This window comes from Apostichopus japonicus, chromosome 20 (genome assembly GCF_037975245.1).
Source record: "Apostichopus japonicus isolate 1M-3 chromosome 20, ASM3797524v1, whole genome shotgun sequence".
NCBI lineage: Eukaryota > Metazoa > Echinodermata > Holothuroidea > Aspidochirotida > Stichopodidae > Apostichopus > Apostichopus japonicus.
The window spans coordinates 28,399,474-28,424,638 of NC_092580.1; the positions used below are offsets into that span (position 1 = coordinate 28,399,474).

At 37.0% G+C, this 25,165-nt stretch overlaps 1 protein-coding gene across 2 annotated transcripts in view; it reads left to right on the forward strand.

Moving 5' to 3' along the window:
- Nucleotides 1-5,969: 5,969 nt before the first annotated feature.
- LOC139961246 (glucose-6-phosphate 1-dehydrogenase-like) overlaps nucleotides 5,970-25,165 on the forward strand; it is a 32,430-nt gene continuing 13,234 nt past the window's right edge. The window contains exons 1-3 of one of the 2 annotated variants that reach the window (XM_071960330.1): nucleotides 5,970-6,276; nucleotides 9,113-9,196; nucleotides 14,512-14,549. In XM_071960330.1, the coding sequence (XP_071816431.1) occupies nucleotides 6,256-6,276; nucleotides 9,113-9,196; nucleotides 14,512-14,549 (143 nt within the window). In that variant the 5' untranslated portion in view covers nucleotides 5,970-6,255. Of the gene's footprint in view, nucleotides 6,277-7,198; nucleotides 7,436-9,112; nucleotides 9,197-14,511; nucleotides 14,550-25,165 lie in introns of those variants that run through there. The other variant, XM_071960331.1, reaches the window with a different exon arrangement.

Sequence of the window (25,165 nt, forward strand, 5' to 3'; positions counted from 1 at the left end):
ATTTAAATTATAAAATTATAAACGATTAATTTTGGTATGTTAATCTCTTAACGGATTACTACACCCAATTATATGAGTGAAATGTTTACCCCTCTTGAATGTCCACGATTATGCTCTAAGGTTTTTTTGATAATTCTCATATTTTAGATTATTCTTATATTTTGGATAATTCTTTTGTTTCCATTTTTATCTATTTTGTAGTTGTCTCCACTTTACAGCTTTAATTGTTTTGTATCTGTACATTTAATTGTTTTTGTATTGCTATGTTTTACATTTTATTTATAACGTTTAATGTAAAAAGCAGGGCCTTATTGGAAACCAGCTTTTGCTGAATAAGCAACCCTGGATAAAAATGCCAATAAATAAAAAGGTTTGAGACATCAAGAGGGCTCTCCTTGCCCGGGGGCAAGACCGAAATACATCAGAAAAGATTTTTATTAAATTATTGCCACAAAAGAGTGGAATGAGTTGCCTCCATATATCAGGAATGCACACAATTTAGCAGTTTAAAATGATTTGTGAAACAAATTTTATATTTATAATGTTACGCTATGCAAATGTTGTAAAGATCTGACCATGTTTAAATTCTTAACTTTGATAATATTTAACGTTGTAACATCTTGCCTATTTTATATGTATATGTTTTTCAATGGGCTCATTTTATTCGTTTACGTTTAGTTTAGTTTACGTCTATTTAATTTCTATGATATTTTTACGTGTTGATTCTTACATTCAAATTATTATTGCATTTAACCCCTGTTTTTGTTTTGTTTTTATATTCAAGAGGGCTTCGGGAAGATTTACCTCGAGTAGTCGAATTACCCTCTCAAAATAAAGTTGAAATATAATCAAGGGACCTGTGAGCAACTTGTTAAAGTCAAGCGCCATCTTTATTTATGACCCGCCGATTACACTCGTTAGAAACGTAAACGCAAAATCCATTCTTTCACAATTAAAAAGTATCAGTATACCAGCACATTACAGTATGCTTGAAATCAATACGCGTCCATATTAGTAGGCTGTGTCAGAAATTAGTATATCACGTCATAATTTACCGGATACAAATATAAATAACATGAAGAACAAACGGGTCGGTTTTCGGATTGAACCTAGAGGCGCTGAATGATGATGTGTTGTTCGATGCATATATCTCGAGTTAGTATACATGTCATTGAACACATTGGACGAGTATGGCAAGCCGTTTTTAATGTTTACCTCCCAATTCTACTAAAGTTTAATACATTCAATTTCTACTCAAGTCGAATTAAGTTCAACTTAAGTAAATACAATTCTACTTAAGTAATTTTCAATTCTACTTAAGTGAAGTTGGACAATATTGGCCTCTATGTTACTTAAGTAGAGTACAACTCTACTTCAGTAGAGTACAATTCTACTTTACAATTCTTCTTAAGTGATAAACAATTTCACTTAAGTGGAATTGAATTTCACTTAGGTAGAATGCATTTCACTTAAGTAAATGAGGGGGTAAATGTAAAAAACGGCTTGCCATATGAACGTGCTCAAAGGGACTTGTCTTGTAGGTTTTCTTCTGCTATATGTATACCATGCTAGGCTCACAGCTCCGTATATATCGTTTAAATTATAAATAATGGAAAAACGTTGGTCAACAAATATTAAAACACACTAGTGCCATGGTAACGAATGCTGACACATAAGATCTCAATATTATATAGCTATTATTTGTGTTTATTAGTGGTCTAGCATATTGTGAACCGCACTGAAACTTCTCAGGGTAAAGTATGCATGCATGCAATATTACAGTATTTGGCCCCAAGGGCTGCAAGTTAATTTAGCCCTGCACTGTCTATGTAAATCCAGCAGAAATCAGTAAGTCGTATTGACTTCACTGCCATTCCGACACTCTTCTCTATAAAGTAGTTTCAATTCCTGCTACTTTTATGAATTGTCACTTTCGGGATCATACACTGAAGAAGAGCTAGTTCTGCTCGAAAGGTCTGCAAAAACCAAACATTGACTGTTTACCTCCAATGACTTATAATTAAATTATTGTATCATATATTACTAAATCCTGGAACTTCAGTGTCCAGGGTTGCAAACTTAAGATATGGAGTTGGACAGTGCGAAATTGGAAGTATATTAGATTACTGTACAAAGTTATTTATGTATCCTTTCACTGGTAAACAAAAGTTGAATTCTAATGCTCTTTTCTTAATTAAGCAAGAATGGAAAAGGCTACATTTTATTGATGGAAAGGACACTTCTTATTTATGAAAAAAAAGGCCTCTTCAAGTTGGAGATAGGTGGAGAGAGAGGGAGAGAAGAAACGGCCCGCTGCCCTGGATTTACGAATCATATAGTTTATTTCAATATGACTGTAAGTAAATGTATTACAGTCAAGAACTTCAATTAATAACGTTTCAACAAAGATTGGGGAACGGTCCCAATTTGTATAGCACCGAAGAAGTAAAGAGATGCAACCGTCCCGATACAAGGGGACTGCCGGGATTGAGAGCGGATCAGTCGTTCGGTAATTTGGTTTTCGTGCATGTTCTTTCCTATGTATAGAGATGCAACATATTTCATAATGCATTCATAGGACCATGGGCGGGATTACGGGGGGGCAAGAGGGGGCATTTGCTCCCCCACTTTTTCCCAGACCTTAGTTTTTTTTTTGTCGTTTTTGCAGACAAATGTGCACAACCCTAATCGAAATTATTCCCCACAACAGCTCTATCAAACTAGGCCTATTTGATTCGAATCTAAGTCGAATTTGTGATTAACATAGTAGCATGAAGCATGCAGAATAACTGGAGCTAGAGCTAGCACATGGTTCGCAGCACAGGTTACGAATCCTGGAGCTAACAAACTAGCGATTCAATTCTGCATGTGATGAATCCGCGGTTGTGCTACAGTGCTAGCTTCAGGAATTGATTTGAGATTGAGATTTGAATTGAGAAACGATTTACGAAAGCCAAATTTGCATATTGGGTATATCAATAATTAAATTCAATATACTGACACATGACACACACACCCCCCCCCCCCCATGTAATTCAAACTATGCAATGGCAATGCCGATGTAATTTCTTTACTGCTCGAAATCCTGGAATGATGCATGCAAATCGAATAATGTAAATTACAAATTGGCACTAACACAGTAACACATTAAATACATTGTTACAGTATACATCACTCGGCAGTTTCGGTAGGGCCGATAAAATAATGTGTGGCTTTGAGTTCCGTTTTCGGATCTATTCTCGATGATGAATGAAACACTTACGTTTGGTTTTGCATAAAAGTTGGGGGGGGGGGGTGAAGGTATGTTCAGCCCCCAATATTTGCCAAGCAGTGGCGGCGGAACCGGGGGGCTTGGGGGGCTCAATGAAAAAGTTGAGGGGGCAAATGCATGATAAGCCCCCCAATATTTACCAAGGCTCCGAAACGTGCATCTGCCCATTTTCAATGCATACTTGTCGATCTGTCCGATGCACACGTATACTATATAGGTGTTATAATTTTAGTAATTGCTGGGGGACCCTCGGCCCGTCCCCTGCTATAGACCACATTGTCACCCCAACCGCGTCTTCACGCCCCGTGAAAAGTGGAAGCAGTGAGTGTGAGTACCGGTAAGCGTAACACAACTTCGTCTTAGGCCAATGACTTGCCTTATTTGAGCCAGTTCTCCAACATCCCCTTACTTAGTGGCGGAGCGTTCATATATACAGTCAGGGGGCGGATGCCCCCCCCCCCTGACGGACTCATATGGACTGCTGGCGCCCTTTTCAGCTTTTCAATACTTTTTACTTATTCGCGATTATTGACTATTTTATTGCGCTCTCATATACCTATTGACATTTGTCATATTCTGTTGGTGTAATTTTCCGACAAAATGGCGACGACACCTATTTATTCTCCGTTTATCTGCAAATTAGCAAGGGTCATTTCCTGCAATCTAGGGAGTATCTTTACTCAGAAATTTTCTGTAGGCTCCGCGCCAACCTGTGGTGGCGCTCCGCTTAGATAGTGTCGAAAGCGCCCCTACAGACCATTCTTGCCCATTCTTGCCCCCTGACCAATACCCCTAGCTCCGCCAATGCCCTTACTACACTCAAAAACGTCTTTGCGAGTGCACTACGAGTAATAGCTACTCTCTTAAAACACCATCGAATATTCAAATTACAATGTTTTAACAGACTTTTACGTGCAATCTGAGAAATTTCAGGCTTGAGACCCATAAAAGGGCTAGGTATTCGCAGCATAAAACACTCTGGAAGTGCCGTTTCCGGCCAACTGGGGGTTTGAAAAATCCCAAAATTTTCTTTTACGCTCCGCGCCAACCGATGGTGGCGCTCCGCTTAGATAGTCTCCACACATTAGCCCCCCAATAATTTTTACGTTCCGCCGCGCCTGTTGCCAAGTGCTCCAAGAAGTGGGGGCCGCGGGGAGAATTTCGAAGTGGGTGCTGAACATATTCTTGATCGGTAGAATGCACAATATACTTATAATTTTAGGGAGAAAGCACTGTCTAGATGTGATTTATTGTTACCAGAGGTGTCATATTTGCTGATCTAGGATTTCCTTTTTGCTTAAATTTCGACGCTCCTTGCCAACCGATGATGGCGCTCCGCTTAGATAGTGACGTATAACAAAAGTTGTACATCACAATCTGACCATATGTTATACTATCAATCCTCTTCAAATTTTTAAACGATAATTAACTATCTAGATACAATTGCAGACATGAGATCCATATTTCAAGGATGGGTACATGCAGCTTAGAGCACTCGGGAAGTGCCGTTCCGGCCATCTGGAGGGTTTGTAAAGCCAAAAAAATTCTTGTACGCTCCGCGCCAACCGATGGTGGCGCTCCGCTTAGATAGTCTTGATAGCAGGTTTGCCCCCCCCCCCCCACTTTCACAACTCAAATCCCGCCCCTGCATAGGACAGTCGTAGAAACGGCGAAAATGTTAAAACTGGGCCATGTTCAATGAAATTTCTTTAGGCTAAATCAGTTTGAGAAATGGGGGAAATACCCCCGTTACATATGTTAATTATAATTAGTTGGTGTGATTCCATATGGGACCTTAGCTTGCACTAGACGGACGCAAAATTAATTGAAATATAACGTTCATCAAAATGAATGTGCTCAGCTAGGTTGTTAAAACTTTGTCATCGCTTAATTTGTGTTTTTATATTTAAGTAACATATGCTAATCATTTTATACACATGCATATAGCGATCGAATACGTAAAAAACCGAAACGAACTTCCCTTCTTTCGCCAGCCTACATGCTCGCTTGTATTGAGAGGCCGTGTCTGAGGCCCTTACACAGTGGTGGAGCTAGGGGTATTGGTCAGAGGGGGCGAGAATGGTCTGTTTGGGCGCTTTCGATTTATCTAAGCGGAGCGCCACCACAGGTTGGCGCAGAGCGTACAGACATTTTTTGAGTAAAGATACTCCCTATATCGCCGGAAATGACCCTATCCGGGCCTTGCTAATTTGCAGATAAACGAAGAATAAATAGGTGTCATCGCCAACAAAATGTGACAAATGTCAATAGGTAGATGAGAGCGCAATAAAGAAGTAAATAATCGCGAATAAGTAAAAAGTGGTGAATAGCTGAAAAGGGCGCCAGCAGTCCATTTGAGTCCGTCAGGGGGGGGGGCATCATCCGCCCCCCTGACTGTATGGACGCTCCGCCACTGCCCTTACACGGTTGTTATATATAGTTCCTACGACATCGCTACTATCACAATCCCGAAATGGAGCCCTTGGACAATTCTATGTGGAAAATTAAACAGTTTCCACCATTAAAATTATGAAATCGATCACTGTATAACCTATTATAGTTTAGGACATCACTAAACTTCCATCTATATAGATCCACATTAACCTTTTAACCCACGTTGCTGTTTTACAATTTCTTTCAAATCTATGGTGCTGCAGAAATATCTCATCATGAGAGTGTCAGTTTTTCACGCAACTCCCAGGTCAGTTCATTGAAGCGTGGCAGCTAGTGGTATGTCCACCTTGTTATTTTACGCCAGATTGGATAGCAGCGCTCTTATACACCGGTGTTAGGGAAATTGTCAACATTTCTCAACAGCTGTCTCGTTTGTACAAACCATTACAACGAATTTCTCGACGGGCACACGCGTATTCGCACTGCTGAATGCAACGTTTGTTATACTGTTACAGTAAAGGTAATCACGGGAACCGTCGAACGTGTTATTTTAAACTGGAGTCTTGTTAGTTAGACAGCACACCGGAAAAATGTCGAATTTGAATGAAGAGGTAGGTTTTAAAATATTCTTTCTGGTAACAGTTTGCTTCCGTGAATGCACGACAGTACGGCCGACGAAACAATTATTTAAATGTATTTTTTAATATGTAACCTACCGCTGTATACGGAAGTGTTCACTTAAAATTTCCTCCATTGAAAACTAATGACAGGGTGCATGCAACATAAATTGCACCAACTCCGTTTCATAGTCTATCTAAAAGTTTTTCTTGCACCAAGGTTGACATACTTCCCGTAACTTTGAAAAGTTATGGTGTCAATTCATTTTACGTAGTGAAATAGAGATGGAATATGATATCGTAACTGCTGCTTGCTCTTTGCACCTAAGTAGTGATTGATGCCTCCAGTGATGACCCTTGTCGAATCTTGTTGTGTTAATATGACCTCCGGTTGGACGACAGCCTAACGTAGACCAGTTAGGAATTACCGTACCTAACTACGTGAAACACACACACGGGCTAAGTTAAAAGCAGGGAGGACATCCGTAACCAGGGAGGACTTTCGTTTACTTGTAGCAGATCTACAAGTGAAGTTACATACCAATGTTCTAATATTGACAATGCCACATTTGTCAGTGTGTTTTAAACCAACTCATAAGTTCCAGGCCATTTTGTGAAATGCGAAACTGCAGTGCTAGCGTTCATGGAGACATCTGGTTGTTGATGTTTGGAATGTACATGTGCACTAGTGACACTGTGACTTGTGTGAGCTCACAGTCTATCCTTGCCACTGGTAACATTGTGAGCTCACAGTCACACTGTTATTATATATCTTGGTAAAATAAGCAAGCTTATCCTCAACAGGATCGGACCAGCAAGGTCAGTCTGGTGTGTGCAACGGTGATTAAGAGGACAAAGTGCATCTTTCTTGTCAGTTAGGCTGCATGTTGGAATTCTGATATAGCTTTCCATCTATAGACAGATGGCATTGGTACTGGTAGACCAGTGACTTTACAAAATTTTGTGTGGCAGCTTGGCAAGACACAAGTAGACACACTTTAACTACAAGAGACTGAAACCAGGGAATGAGATTTCAGCCCATGTAGTGGAAGTATGGTGCTAACAACTGGTGCAAGAAAGATTCCAAGAATGTTTATGTAGGCTATTGTTTATTTTGTGTCCTGCAGAACTGTCATATTACACAGTCAATATGGTAGGTTCATTCTTCAAATATTTAATTACACTCAGCCTAAAGACATCTATTGGGTTAATTGTGTAACTGTAACTGTTTGCATGCCAAATCTTAAATGGGCTCTGGCACATGTATGTGTGAAAATATTAATATTCACAAAACCTTAATACTTACTACAGGCCTAACTGACTGCTAAATCCTGGGGAGTATTCCTATAGTTCTACTATATGTCGGGACGCTTTCCGTTACTAAGTTCACAAACAATTATATGAATGCAGTCTTTTTTGTCTTGAACCTTAACATCAAGTGGTATATTTTATTACAAGCATTAAACAAAATATTTACATATTGCACAATGGAGGCAAACAATTTTGCCTTCTTGCAGCTAGTGCATTATTGTTAATTTTAAGAGAATTTCTTAATTCTGTTAGAGTTAGTTCCAGTGACAAAACCAGTAAATGGTGGTGGGGCAAAGTGGAATGAAGCCCTAATAACTCTTACCTCTTGCTTGTTGCTCCCCCGCAAATGAGATAGAGGAAAAGAGGGGACAAAGTCTTATTCACAAATTAGTTAATTGAATATGTTGAAAATGAATAGGCCTACACAGGTATGAGAAACAATATAAATTAGCATCAAACTCCCAGACTTTACTTCAACAGAACTACATGTTAACAAGAATGATCCTGGACATTTCATGTTAACCTTACAATAATTTGTACTTTGGAAGGAGCAGGGATAACAGGGGATGTAACATTGTCAAATTGTAGTTAAAATGGTCCTGCATTGATGGAGAATGATTACAGTAGTTAAAGAAAGGACATAACACTGCTTTATACTGGTGCAATAAAAATGTGTTATGTTCTCTGCTATGGTTAAGATGTATGTGAATGGAGAAACTATAGTGTGCTTGGACAGTGGTGTAGAGAAAGTGGTAACCTATGATCTTGATGATATAATTAGCTGTTATGCTGAAACTCTAAACCCAGTTGGAGAGGATAGTGGACTGGTCCATTCTGTTGCTAGGGGTATTGGTATAAGGGATTGGAAGAAGACATATGTGGAATTGAGTTTGAAGATTACAGTAGTAAAGAACTGTTTCTGCTTTTGACATTCTCCCAAGTTTTCAAAACACATCTTCCTGAAACTGCTTGACCCCTGATTGATAAAGATGGTTACGCCACTGAGTAGCTCAATAAATTCCATCACAGAACAAATTCCTTGCTTATAAAAAGTTGGTTCAGTTCAAATAATTTACACATGTACTGTACAATATAACTGAGTTCCTGTTTATTTTTGTATTATATCAATGTTCCTGGCCCCCAGAAAAGAATGAAAACTCAATCATTGTCATAAATAAATGTTAAGTACAGTTTATTATTGGTATTTATAGGTTTATATTTTGCCTTGATATATAGAGACATACATAAACTATTACTACGTCAGGAAGTGGTTTGCAGTTGTCCATTAAGTATTTACTCCATCGAGTACTGACTAATCAACATCAACATTAATATCAAATTGGTGAAATGTTTGACATGTTGTACAGGACATATCTGAATTGAACATAAATTAATTTAAATACAAATAAATAACAAATAAATAAATGCAAAGTAAGAAAATGAATAAAATAATTTTGCTGCACAGTTTAAGGACTAAAGTTCACTAAACGTTTCTCATTTTTTAAAATTTAATCAACAGAGCCTGAAGATTATCAAAGACACCCTTGGTTGGTTGAAACAAGAGCCTGATTCTCAGTACACCTTTACAGTCTTAGGTGCATCGGTAAGTATGTAATATAAAATTAATGAGATTGATGAAATTAATAAAAATTAGTACTAAGAGTCCTTACTGGTACCTTTATCGGGGTACTCATACTCAATAGTTTGATACTTTCAAAAGGTACAGGTACTCCGAGAAAATGAAGATAGAGTACTGCATGTACAGTTGGGGCATTGTACATGAATACTTGCGACAGTGTACTGTACTCGTACTTGGGGCATTGTACTCATACTTGGGAAACTACTCATATTTGGTGCATTATGTATCATACTTGGGACACTGTAATCAAACCTGGGCACTGTTCTCATACTTGGGGCACTGTAATCATACTGGGGACATTGTACTCATACTTAAGACTCTGTAATCATACTGGGGACATTGTAATCAGACTGGAGACAATGTACTCATACTGGAGACATTGTACTCATACTTGTGGCATTGTACTCATACTTGGGGCATTGTGCCCATACTTGGGACATTTTACTTTACTCATACTTGGGACATTGTACTGTACTCATACATGGGGCTTTGTACTCACACTTGGGGCATTATACTCATACTGGGGACATTGTACTCATACTTGGGACATTATACTCATACATGGGCATTGCACTCATACGTGGGACATTGTACTGTACTCATATTTGGTCATTGTACTCATACTTGGGGCATTGTACTCATACTTGGGACATTGTACTCATACTTGGGACATTGTACTCATACTCGGGACATTGTAATTATCTCGTACTTGGGACATTGTACTGTACTCGTACTTGGGACATTATACTCATACTTGGGACAAACATGTATACATACTCATACTTGGGGCATTATACTCATACATGGGACATTGTAAGTACTGTACTCATTCTTGAACACAGGTTCATAGTTGTGTACTCACAATGCAAGTCTAAAAGCATACATACTAAAATAATAGAGAGGGGGTTTCTGATGAGGGAAATCATAAAAATAAGGATTAAATTTATATATTCTCATTAACATTTGAACATCTAGTGTTGGGCGATTGATTTTGCTTCTCACTTACCTGTCTCCTCACAACCTATGCACAACTGGACAGCATGGGGGACAGGTGACGTCCCCTATGGAGAGGAAATGAGACAAAAATTGTCTATGACATTGTTTGTTTAGTCTTTCTTCCATGCTGTACGGTTGTGCTGAATTTGTGAAAAGACAGGTAAGCTCGTCACTCATAACATCCAAACCTGGTAAGTTTTGGGATTCTGGGAATATCAGTCTATAGTTGTGTGAATTCAGCTCTCAAGGGTATTGGGAATCTATCATGATGGGAATTCATGTGCTAATGATTGAATGTCTACTAATTCTCACCTTTTTGCTAAAAATAAAATTGTCTGATAATGGTTTTGAAATTTATATAATTTCTTTTCTTTAGAGTTATTGTGATTACAATTGTCTGATTCTCGTGTTCTCGCTCCTACTATATAGATAAAGTTAACTTGATCAATAATTCTTTCAAGGTCCTTTTAACACCTGATGAGGTCTCACACACTTGTTAGCAGCAGGTTTTTCTCTCTTTCTCTTTCGAATGCTAATTTATAGAGTACATACTGTGCATAAATTAAACTCAAGAAGAAATAGAGTAATATTTACAGTGTGAATCGAAAGACCGTCATTGTTTTATTCATCTATTGACATCGAATATAATCAATTCTGTGCCTTGTGTCAAAGCGTTAAAAATCCTTGAGATTTAATTATAGGTATGATTTAAAACAAAATGTATGTGAAAGTACTTGATATTTACTGGATTCGTTGCTAAAAATGTTTGGGTGTCTCTCAACAAAGAATGAATACAGCTGTTCAGCAAAAGTCTAGTACATTGCAAACTAAGAATGCAAACTTCTTCACACACACCCAGTGTGCAACTATTGTGAGCCTTTAAGTTAAACCCGTCATACAGTGACTGTGTTAATGCAGTATCTCATATTCAATGTTTTACAGAAACTGTCAATATGGCTTTGCGTCATCGATCATGAGTGATCATGTTTTCAGTTAATGTTAAGGAAGGCTTTAGTTAAGATCATGTACTTGTCTCCCCTCCCCCCCCCCCCCCCCAAATTAACCTTAGAACCTCAACACATTGGCAATGGTTTAGCTCTACTTAAAATAATCTTGAATTCATCTGATCAAACCAAAGACTATTTTCTAATAAATTTTTTAACAAATGAAATGTTAATACAGGACAAATTTATGATTTCCTTTTCAAGTTTTAAAACTGTTTTGTTGCACACAGGTTCAATTCCCACATAACTTAGTGTTCTGTAACTTTTATGAGGTCCGAGAGGGTCCATGTAGAGAATATGAAATACATAAACTAGATGTGAATATATTCCAGATTATACTAACTTCTATTAAATACTGTACTTGTTAAATACAATATATGTACAGCAAACTAATCAAGTGATCTGTACAATTCTGTTATGTGTACTACTGTATATATGTGTAATGTGTTGTACTGTAGCAGGAAATAATTTAGTCAATAGTGTTCCAAATATTATGGAGTATTTTTTATTTCTCTAAATTGTCGCTTTTAAAATAATATGGTTTCTGTGTGAAAAGACTGAGCTACACTGTACAGTATGTGTCTTCTCAATCGTAGAGCAATTTGCCAATTTTGCGATGCCCATAATGGATAAATTATGCCCTTCAGTAGTGCTCTTGTGTCTGTTTCACTCACTGGAAACTAGGCTCTATTAAATGAAAACTGCTGGTAGCTGCTCATTACAGTAGGCTCAAGTTTTTAATGATGATATTTTGTCACATTTATGTTTGGTAACCTGCATACAGTATATACATTAGAGGCACACAAAACAAAAGATCCCACATGTTTGTGCCATGTATATCCCTGACTCGCTGTTTGTTGTCTCAACATTTCCGAGTATTAAAGTAAGGGCTGGTTCCTGGTTTCCGAGAGAGCTGAAATGTGTATTATTTGAATGTTTGATGGAATAGTTTTAACTCATGATACTTAAAATGATAATCATACAAAATGATACAGGATTATTGAATGTTTTGCTTACAGTAAAAACACAGTACTGCTATTTACTTTTAAATGGGATATGTAATTGAATAAGTAGACTATGCTTAGATTTAGTTTTAGATTTAGATTTAGATATGCTTTGATATAGGTGGCCTATATAACCTTTCCTCTGTCTTTTCGTTCTTGATAGAGGGAATAGAAATTTCTTCAACCTACCCCATACCTACTCATAATATCAAGCACTACACAGTACACACCTATCATGATACAAATTTCAAAAATTATTTTCAGTAATAAATATTTCCATTAAGTTGACCTCTTAATATCAAAATTATTTTTAGCCACAAAATTTAAGCACATGCTGTGAATACCTTTTGAGGCGGTCTCATTGCTTTTGTTAGTACAACGGTCTTGGAGAATGACAGTTAAACAAGAAAATAATGTTTGACTTTTGGTGGTCCTGTTTTGCACATTCTTACATATTATGTCAGACATTTCTCTTCTTGCACGTACCTCACATCTGTTTGACCCGTTCCTGAGTTACCGATCATGATTTATTCAAAAAATTACTACCCAAGTTGGAGAACTTTGTTCCATTTTACGAATCAGGCCATTTGCCTCCCGGATTCGTTGAGGATTACCAGCCCGTTTTTCTACTGTTTGTGCACGAACTCTAAATATTTTGTGTACCCTCATTCAGTTTGTAAACAATCAAATTCTTTCACTGGTTATTCCTTTTATTGACTAGACCTTTGTTAAATTATTGTCAACCAGATGGAATAAAAAACAGTGGAAGTCTTTGTTTATTCTTTTGATTATCTTTGATGATTGAACTGTGAACTTTGATTATTCAGCATGACTCTGCTTTTTTCATGGAGCTTGGTGAATTCAAGCCATCCAGGGACCCTCAATCAAGTTCATTCATGGATACTAAAGTTCCTTTCAAGTTTTAATTTGCCAACTAAGCCAATCATGTGTAAACCATTTTTATCATACTTCAAATGTATTCATTAATTGTGCTCCTCTTCTTACCTGTGTCCACACCACTAAAGTGAACTTTCCCACCTACCTATCCTTATAACAGGTAACATTTAAGGGAGTTATAGGGTTAACCATGTGTATGCATGCATGAGACTGGTGTGACCCATAGCCAAATGTACAGAGAGCGTGGGGTAACAACATGGCCCCTGCATTTCAGTTGGCCAAACTCTCTCTATAATATGGCTGTGGTGTGACCTTCCTTGAACACAGTACAGTAGATGCAATTTACTACACTCCTCTTTCACCTATCTCGATTCTAATATTGTATTTAATCATCTGCTTTGTCTATTCATTAGTAAACATATGAATAACACATTGTCCCTATGGAACATTTTCCGAATCCATATCCCACCATCTCTCCCTTCCATATCCACCATAAAATTTGTGAAAGTCTGGTCAGGTAATTTTGTAACAGATCAGTCTATCAGAGATTTTAATGCATTGGTTTCACCAAATGCAAAGCATGTCGATTGAGCCATTGCACTTATAAAGCATAATATGTATGGTAACATACAGTACACATTTGTCAAATGCGGACATGCCTCGTTTAACTATTCATGAGTTGCAGGTTTGTTTTAATATTTACTATAGATCGGTTTAAGTCATCATGCCATTTTTTCATGCAGTATACTTTGCTGCAGTTTACTTGTCTGAAGATGCACTGTTTGTATAAATTTTTCCAGCATCTCTAGTTTTCAAGATTGACTCGGGCAAATAAATGAATTCACGAACGGCACAGTTGATACAGCTGTTGGTCAGGATAGCAATCGACTGGATTATTTTTAAACTTAATTACTTAGCTTTGCAGCAAGCAACTGCAACACAATACAAGTTTTCATGCTGTCGAGCATTTTCTTTCCACCAGGTCATTTCATATATGATCAATATATATACAAAAGTAATACACCAAATAGTAAATTTAATAAACTGTCATTGTGAGGCACTCGCTGAGTACTACGTAGGCTATTAGGTGCATTGATGGTTAAAGTGACCAATTGGCAACTGCCAAACCAGTTGTGGTTTATAACGATGTTAAGTGGACTACAATTGAACCTACAGTATAGGAATGTTGAAATGCCATCACATCAATCATGAAGTACCCAGTACTCTATATGGTATGGTTAACAAGTTTCCATAATGAATCTTAAAATTCTAAAAAAAAAAATTGTCAAATCTATGCTAAACAAAAATTTTGATGGCATTTTAAATCTCAGAACTTTCAACTTTGATATAATATATATTTTATTCATTTCCTTCGCAGGGTGACCTAGCGAAGAAGAAGATTTATCCCACACTATGGTAAGGGTAAACTCTCCTACATTCCTTTTCTGTATTCTGATTTGTTTCAGGTAGCTCATCTTTTTCCTAAATTAAAGTTAAAATAAAATAAAAACTGTTAAGCAAACTGCTTATTTACTAGAGAGCCTGTGTAAGGGAATGTATAAAAGTAAGTTGGCCTGACGTTTCGATCCTAGCAGGATCTTCTTCAGAGGCTAAATGACAAGTAACAGTAACAGAAGGGACAAAACCACGCACAGAATACAGACAGGTATTCTGTTAAAGTTAACGGTGCAAGTGCGGCGTCGTAGAAATGCCACAAATTCTATGCAAAGTGCACATATTATTAGTTGTAAAAGCGTTGTCTAGTACGCGGTCCCGTTTTTGAATATCTTTTGCTTCTTCTAAAAATGCCGTACAATCACATTGAGGATATCCTCCTTTTGCCTTGTGAACAAGAAGCAGAGACTATCTGATGACATTTGAGACAGGTTTGATGGATTTCATGTCCAGGGCTGGCTATGTTTAATGTCTCTGACTTGAATTAATTTGAGGTCTGAAGCCCCATCTATGTCTGTCATGAATAAGAGATTCTAAAGAGTTAGATCTGCGCGAGAAATGAAGTTAAAAGCTCTTCGTTTTGAGTTGTATTTATGTATGAACAGTCTGTTAGTGTACTGGAAGACTATACCCCCTGAGGAACGACATCAAGACATGATAAAAGAAAAATAATATGAACTTACTTTAATCCACTGAAATTGTAATAAGCCTTAACCTTCAAGGTTTGCAAATCTAACAAGTCAATCCATGTAATCCCAACAGTATCAAAAATATTAGTATTGGATTAAAAAGGCTTAATAACTTTGTAATAACGAGCTGCCAAGTGGGTTGTTAACAGCATTGATCCCTCATGTAGTTATATGAGGGGATTATCATGTTACGTATTACATGATTTGATTTGGAATGATGTAAAGTTAAAAAACCTTCACTCAGAATACAGAATACAGCTTTAAGGGTAATGTAATATACAATGTCAAGAACCTGTACACGTGAACAGGTTGACTGACACGAAGGCTCTTAACATCGTGATTCAAGAAACTGATGTTACAAATCAAAGGCAAGGAGCATCTACAAAGATTCAATCACTTGATTGGTTAGCAAGAGAATTCAGGAGACTGCTTGAGTGTTTTAAGGAGTTTAGAGCTATCATACCTTATCTTTTCCATCATTCCTCCCTATGCCCTCATTTGATAATACATGCATGCAAAAGCTGCAGTGGGGGAGGGGAATATCCTTGGAACCCTACCATGGGCAGGAATGACATCATTTGCGACTCCACAACCCCTCCCCATCCTGCCCCCCCCCCCATAAAAAAGAAGACATTTGAGCCTGCTCATTCAAAGAGCAGATTGACCCTAACTTAAATAACAGATCATGGCACTATGTCGGATAAATCGTCATCCGTTTTTGGCCTGAAATTTGCTAGAGGTTCCGGTAATGGTCACCCATGTTCAGATTCGAACACTCATGAATTTGCAGGTGCACTCAAAGCAACTCTCCTCACTGAGGGATTTTGTCATGTAACACTCGTCAGAGTCGTCAGTGTGTTAAATAATTAAATAATCAAAATCAAACAGAACTGTCAGCAAACTGCTTATATCCACTAAAGAGCCTGTGTAAGAGAATGTGTGAAAGTAAGAAGGCCTGACGTTTCGATCCTAGCAGGATATTCTTCAGAGGCTGAAAGACAAGTTAACAGTAACAGAAGGGACAAAAACATGCACAGAATACAGACAGGTTAATGAGCATGGTGAACACAAAGAGATAGATGTAAGAGGATTAGAAGACAATGGATGGAGAAAAGAAAGAAACCACCAGGTGGGAGAGGAGATGTAGGAGATCAACTGTACAAGGAACAAAGAGAGGATTAAGGGAAGAGGGTAGCGAGTAAACTAGAGAAGGACAGACAGAAAAGTGTGGAGAAAAAAGTTGGAAGAGAGCTATGAGAAGAGGGGTGACAGAGGGGGAAACAAGGGGAAATGGAAGGGGAGGGGATGGGAAGCAGAAGAAAGGTTAGTCATTTCCTTCCTGAATGTTGAGCCTATGAGGTTGAATGGTGCGAAGGTGTTGCATCCACAGTCTCTCTCTGCTGATTTGTTACTATTAGTCAGGCAAGATTTTAAAAGATATCATCAGTGTTTACTTATGCTGCTTTATGGAATCAAATTGATGACCTTTATAAACAATAATAGATTTTTATCCTAAAGCATGTAAATATAGATAATTATAAAATTGATTAAGTAATGAACTTTAAGTAACTTGCACAAGTTTGAATAAATGGTATATATTTGCTAAATCTACTTTTAGCTGATAATAATGGGGGGGGGGGGGGGGAAGTGTGCTGTCATTAAATTTAAAAGGTTATATGCCAAATTATTTGAATCCAATCCTGATAACAAGCTGTTTCTTTTTAGCATTTTGAATTTTCCAATAATGTTAATGCGTTTTCTTATTGTAGCTATTAAATACAGTAAGCTTTTTGGATGACAGTATACAGTGCTTAGCCCTTGTTTGTAACTCCCTGCACAGCAAATCTTGAGTGAGAACTGAAAAGAAATGCAAAAAGCAGCATTTCTTGTTGTTTGCATGCCTAGCAGTAACATCTATACCAGCATTGTCAATGTTAGAATAGCTCTTTTTATCGCATTGTTACAGAATTGGTCGCAGAGTATATTTGCTGTGTTGCAGTTCCTATGACATTACTCCATTACAATGGTGTGATAATAACAACTGGCTTAAAGAGAGTCTTTTGTACACTATTGCAGTGTTGCTCGTAGACTGGTTGTGTACTACATATGGGTATCACTTGTCCATTAAGCTCTTAGGTGTAGTTACAGTGTGAATACACAGTGTGTGTGTTCTATGCTAAATTACTAGGGATATGTATAATAATGCTTGATAATGTGTGTAAGCATTGTTTTCCTCACAATGATCGTTGTTATCCTACTTTACTTCTTCTCTCTCTCCTCTCCCCCCTCCCCCCCCCCCCCAAAAAAAAAGAAAAATCCAAATTACACATGGAACGCTTACAATTCATCACAGAGATTGGTAAAGGGCAAATGATAAAAGGCATAGTTAAATACACAATTTAAATTCAAACCAGGCTCTTAATATAAGAAATTTAAGGAAGATAAGAAGAAAATATGACTGCTGGATTTTTTTTTCTTAGATATGATATATTAATTGCCAATGATTCAGGTTGTTTGCCTCAGGTGCAGACCAAACCTCTTTGACATCTGTGGATGTTCTATAATGGTTAAAACTTAGTTTAGGTTTATTTATGCAAAATGCACTTTATATTTATGCTTGTACATATATTAGGATGAACACACTAAGAGGGACATAAAAAGTTGGCTTGAAAATATGCCGAAATTCAACGTTTTAGCTGTCAAAATCATGTTCATTTTGTCTTCCATTTCTTTTTGGACTGATGAACAGATGAAATGTTTGATTGTTTCTGTGAGAGTTTCCTCTCAAATTCATAATAGTAAAGTTAGCAATGTAGTTCAGCATTGCCAATGACATTGCTGGTATCTGGAAGTTCTCTTTACCATTGGCAAGTATATATCAGGAGACCCTTGAAATTTAGTCTGTAACTTACTGCCGATCTAGTTAAAACTGCTTGTTTGCCTGCAGCAAACAGACCCAATGTATTGTAATGCCAGTATATTGGTGATCTGTGATATACAATATTAAGATGGAACATGACTCCACAGTACTTACAGACTCTCCAGTACAGTAACTAGTGCTGAGTGTGCATACAGTTACAGTGTAAGTGGATATTGTAGTGTAATATAGTGTTGTATATATCCTGCTGACATACAGTATTCCCATATATGTGAGTTGGAAGGTTTTTTAATGTATGAATGTAATATACTGTAGTGTTTAGTTGTCTGTCATTGAGTAGTAACCCATGCCAATCAGTAGGATCAGTGGTCAAAACAAATGTTCAGGGGGATTGAAATAGCTACCTCTGCTGCACCATGCATGTGTGAATATTTTTTGGGTTCGGGGCATTTACTTCTGGACCCTCCCACCCCCCCACCCTTGGTGGCAAGAATTCTGAAATATGCAAGCTCCCACTTATGTTTTCCTTAGCCAAGTGAGTCGCTCATTTTCATGTATATATGCGTCTGACTAGCACAGGCACAGCTATTTGTGGGTGAGAGTCTGGTGCTTGACAATTGTCTTTATTTTCTGCCAAACCTTGAATTGTTGAAGATGGTTTCTCCTGTTTATATTGTAAGTTCTAAGGTACACAGCAAACAAGCTAGATGATTTCTGTAGTGCTAGTGTTAATGTTGTACCTTGTGAATGACTCTCCATTGAAAAGGTCTATATACTGCATACGACTCTGAGCTTACAATTAACGGTGGACAAGGGAGTTCTTTCAATTAAACGTTGCTAGGGAGTTCTCTCACTCTGAGCGAGATTCAAGTACTTCAAAGGATTCTTTAACACTACATCTCATTAGTATTCTCTGTACACCTGCTAGATGCAAATCAGGCGTGCAAAAAGCACTTGGTAAAGAGAATAATGTCCATGTTGAGTTTTTGAGACAGTGAATTCTAACTAATAGAATTGAAGTGTACTGAAATGGAAAAGGGACAAATTTTGTACAAAAAATTAATATTTTTCCAATTAAGTTGATATGTTTTGTATTACTTATTGTTTTTGTAGGGCACCGGACTATTTTGTTACATGCAATCATTAGTTCAACCATTGGTAACATACCATGTCAAAGGTCAAGTGGTTTGAAATCCTGTTTACCAGAGGTCTAAATATTGAATTGTAAAATGACTTTATAGTCCTCAAAAAGTTTTCACCAGACCATACAGTTCATTTTCCAACATACAAGTGGACCATTAATATTATACTGAGTAATATATATTGCAGTCTAGACGGAACCCTGAAAGTGCCATCGCTGGCATAAGGTGGGGCTGCTATCATTGGTGATATCTGCCATGACTGTCTGTGAATATTTGCTTCATTTACCTCAAGGGGTCTGTGGATTTGAATCTAAGCTTTAGTTTTACAATTGTAGATAAATCATTACCTATCTTCTCTAGAGCAAGACAGATGTCTTTTTTTGAGGGCTCCTCTGGAGAGCAGTGCTTCTGCACTGAGCAGGATTACCCTCATTAAAGATGGCAATAATAAAAAATAAAAAAATGTCTGACACAGAGAGACACCCTCCGTCTTCCAACAGCTCATTCTGCAACATTACGTATACAGTATCCTAAGATGCTGTTTAATTGAATGGTGATCGACCTTTCCTGGCTTTGTTTAATTCTTCGCTAACCATTACTTCTTCCTCACTAAGAGCCTTCGTGCTTATTTTGTATTAGTATCCTTGAGATCTTATGAAGATGAAATAACTCCTCGCCATGTAGTTCATACAAAAATCCTCCTAAACTCACCTCTAGTACTTAAGCCTTGTTACCATAGCAACAGTGGGCCAATTGTTTCCCTTCCAGAAATTTATTATCTCTAACGATAATGAATCCTGTCGATAGTACACGGCTAATATTTTACCTACATCAATATATATGCCATCGCCTAATACAGGCTGACTTTTATTGCAAATAGCTGGGAATTATGACATGCCTCCAGGCCAACAAAAAAAATCGAAGACTTTTAAGGTGAAATTGATGAAAAAATTCCTGGTCGGACAAAAATGAACTTTAAATAATCTCTAGTGTTGGCTAAGATGTACAGTTAACTGAGGTCATATTGCTTTGAGTCATGACGTGCTTGAAATGAATCCTGCTTGGTCAATCCAGTTCAAGAGCTTTAGAATGGCATCATGAATGTAATGGCAAGATAATTGTAGGAAAGGCAGCATCTTGTAATCCTAACCCTTGAGATAAACAAGACAAAATATCAGTTTCCAATTGTAATGATGAAGGGCTGAGAAATTGGAGTACTTTGCAGCAATCGGAACCATGGAAACTAATTGGAACAGGGAAGCTAGTTGAGACCTAAAGAACAAAAAGAAATAAGTTGGGGAAAATGAACAAAATTTAATTAAAACCACTCTGTAATTTGTGAAAAGACGGAACCATAGATTGTAGCGACTTCCACAAAATTATAGTAATGCTAGCTGGACTTTTATATACACATGGACTAAGCTTTAAAATCAGATTGTCCTTGCTCTTAATTTACATTTGTAACCATCCCCACAACTGGCTAAGGGTAAGGTGAAAATGCAACATGGCTGCCTCTCTTAGCATCTGAAATGTTTACGTCAAAATTAAATGCCAGCGTAGTCACACATATCAACTTTCCCATTTGATGGTAGTTTTCTGCCCAAGTTTCAAGTTACCTGTCCATTACAGGATCTCTTCCATTATTGCTACAGGCAACAAGGAAAACGTTAAAAACGGATCCATCCAGTGAATTTGTATCATTCATGGCCTATTTAGTATCGCTGAAAATTTTTATTTGCACCTTCACCCAAAGTGTTTCTTTCAGAAGTAGCAGTGCTACAGTATATATATTTATCGGTACAGACCTTGTTTGTACAATACATTTATAATGGCTTTTGCATCTTTGTACTCAAATGATTGGTGGAATTTATTATGGAAACAGGAAGCCTTGTTTCGCAGTAGAAGCTATGATAAAAGATTACGGTGAAAGCAATGTCTGCTACCTTGAATTATCTGCTTTGATTAGTTTTATTATTTTAATGCAGTTTTTTTCTTCCATTCATTTTGTTAAGGCATCAGTTACAATTTTTGTTCTTTGATACTTCAAGGTTATCTGGATAGCACCTAGACATGCAAGTGACCATAATCTGACTTTCTAGCATTTAAATTCAACAGGCATTTTACTGTCAACCTCAGAGGATTTGTTCATCTCTTAGACGTTAAATGTTCTCTAATTGAATCATGCTTTTTTAATTCTGGAAATAATTTGGACTGAGAAACAGAAACTTCAGCTGAGTACTTTTGATAAAAGTTTGCTCAGTTAATGTTAGCATACTACATTGGGGGCTAATAATGTTGACCTCTAAAACTGCTCAGATTTATAAATGACAGAGGAACATATATATTCTATTGCATCCCAGGTGAAAGTTGCATGTGAGTCCTACGTATTATTCTTGAGACAACAACATTTCAAGTTGATATGTTTTGACGTCATAGATCATGCACACTGACATACATACACACACACACACAGACTTTTGCTGTCAATTTGCAACTATGACATCACAGCTGTTTGCTTCAAGTTATCTTTGTTTCAAACTATGAGTGATTAAACTACTCACCAGCTCAAAAACAATGTCACTCAGAATTGAATGCAAATTTTCCCTATAAAATGTTTCGCGAATGTTTTTCTTTTTGAACATTATAAAATAAAGTCTTCCTTGGATTAAACATATTTCAGAGGAAAACTAACCATTAATGATTTTTTACTGACACATTATTTAGTGGACATTGACTGATTCTCATGTAACTCTTACATATCACAATTTTGACAAGGTTGGAAGATCTGCCAATGTGCTTGTACTTAATTTGTGTGTGCACTGCATAAATTTGCATCTTCAAGTTTGCATGCCAAGTACTGTATGTAGCAATGTCAGTGTACTACAGTTTGCCCTGTGACACACTTTAGCATTATTCAAGGGATGACATGGCAAAAAACCTTTCAGCCCGGAATTCAGTAACAGGTAATCTTGCTATGAGTTACATTGTCTGGGTTGATGGGGTCTGGTGAGCAGAATACAACCTCACCTGGCGATGGGAAAGATCAAACAAAAAAATAACAGAAACTCATAGCAGATTGTCAAAAGAGTTTTGGGTTTAAAATTGTCAATTTTCAGACAGAAATATTAGTTAAATATTACTACTACTTACATTGTCTGGGATGATTGGGTCTGGTAAGCAGAATACAGCCTCACACAGAGATAGAAAAGATAATACAAAGAGTTAACAGAAACTCCATGGCAGGTTGTCAAAAAGTTTTGGGTTTAAAACTTTCAATTTTCAGACACAAATATTAGTTTTTTAATAGTTACATTGTCTGGGTTGATTGGTCTGGTATTAAGCAGAATACAACCTCACCTGGCGATAGGACAGATAAACACAAAGATAACAAACTCACAGCAGATTGTCAAAATAGTTTTGGGTTTAACATTTTCAATTTTCAGACACAAATATTAGTTAAATATTACTATTAGTTACATTGTCTGGGTTGATTGGGTCTGGTAAGCAGAATACAGCCTCACATGGAGATAGGAAAGATCAAACAAGTACTGTAGATGCAGAAACTCACAGAAGGTTGTAAAAAGAGTTTTGGGTTTGAAACTTTCAATTTTCAGACACAAATATTAGTTATTTAATAGTTACATTGCCTGAGTTGATTGGGTCTGGTAAGCAGAATAAAACCTCACACAGAGATAGTAAAGATAAAACCAAAGAGATACAGAAACTCATAGCAGGTTGTCAAAAGGGTTTTGGGTTTAAAGTTTTCAATTTTCAGACAAAGATATTAGAAATAAAGGTCATATAAAATTTATAACATGCATTCACGTTATTACTTCAGTCTGAAAAGACATTCATGCACACTTGTCTGTATGTCCAGTGCATTAAAGTTCAGTCCTCTAAAATGTGTAATATTTAATGAGATGAAACTAATATGCCTCTAGATACTGACATTTGGTCCTAAGTAAAAGTTTGGCTAAATTGAAATTCTGTGCTGATATTGCAATAATACGTACCAAGAGATTCATAGTATAGTATTGTTTGCATATTTCAGACAACACTGCTTCACCATTTTTAATTTACTCTTGAATCGACACTGCAGTACTTTAATTAGGATGCGCAGCGGAGCAGTTTCTCTCATTAAAGTAATAACGTAATCGTTAAAATGATACCCAAAAGAAATTTGTTCACTCTGCCAGGAATAAAAAAAAAACGTCCATTAAGTGAAACTTTATTTCAAATACCCTAGGGCAATTTTGCTTAAATTTGCGCTTTCAATGGTTAAGTCACATGTGGGTACTAGCTATATCACGTTGAAATGATTTTCACTATCTTGGAATGACAATGCATTATTCATATGTTAATATTGGAGTTCAATTGGCTTTTTGATGCACGCACCAAACTACAGCATTATCTCACGTTGAGTGTGCCACGCTTGTCAGATGATAGAGAGAAACATGTACACGTTTGATAGATTTCAAGGAGGTTGGCCTGAAAGTCTGTCAGCTAAAATCTCAAGAGGATTTTTACATGACGTGTAAAAAAAATTTGGATAGACATGTTTCCTATGAGTAAACATTCTGATTTGATGTTGGGGACTAAAAGAGTTTTATCCAGTGCTATGGTCGAAAGTAGGTGGTTGTTTTTAGTATTTTGCATTTGATGTGCTGTGGAGTATTTTGACATCTCAGGTTTTATATATTACAAACCGCTTATCCAAATTGTCTTTAAATTTAAATTAAAATTTAATTTAAATCAACATAATCCCTATTTGAAATCCTTTTTGTGTTAAAATTTCTTGCTTATAAATGTTGCATCTTCTTTAGTGCATGTTACCAGCTTGGATTCCACCGAGCCGTATATGATTAAGAGGAAGTTTTAAATGTAGTCGTTTCTTCCAGAGGTCTTCAACTTTGAAGGTTTCCCAGTTTTGAGAAAACAGTGCCATGTTTCAGTGACAGCATGTCGAGCTCAACTCACAGAACACACAGTGTTTGAGAAGTGGTTGGTCTGCTGGCAAAATGTGTTGGAAATGTTAGGAAACCCCAGGTTACACTGGGGCAGTCGGCTTCACTAAAACGACAAGAAAAAGCAGGAACAATAACACCTTATTAAAATTAGACCGTTAAATATCTCACGCAGGGTATCAAATCTCCTCTCTGGTTTAGGTTGTTTGTCGAGTCCAATATAGAGTAGGTTGCAACTAAACTTACACACTAAGTGCACACTGCTGAAGTACACTACGCAAAGCTCACTTTGTTATCATCATAATGACGTCACATGTCACTGTAGATCACGTGATCATCATATCGCTGTTCGCGAAAAGCCCAATTTTTGTTTAAAAAATCAACGAGTTTAGGAATTTTTTTTAAGCCTTTTCCCAACATCGGATTGACTTGAATTTTCACATGTGTAATATGGAAACCAACTAGAATACTCTTGAATAAAATCATATTTTTTCGTCGATGCTGAAAAATCACTATCGTTCATCTTTAAGCAACATGGTGGTATTTGAGGATCCCAAGGCACTTGTAAGGTTAGCACATTGACTGAAGAGTGTAACAAGGAATGGGTAGGAGACTGTAGGGTCAAAAATAGTCTCGGGGGGAAAGTGAGATGAAGAATTTATTCATGTGAAGTCATAATGAAGGAAACTTGAAGACTTCAGAAAGAGGGCACAGTGACAGTTATGTGTGGTCGTCTGATTTATTACTGGTGATCTGAAATTTCCGTTAAAATGTTCTGGTCATGAGACTCAGACTTGGGCAAAGGAATTATCTCTCCCATTTTAAATATGTATATATCATTGGTACATATACCACTATATACTGACTTAATCGGTATACGTAATACAGTAAACAAGATAAGTAT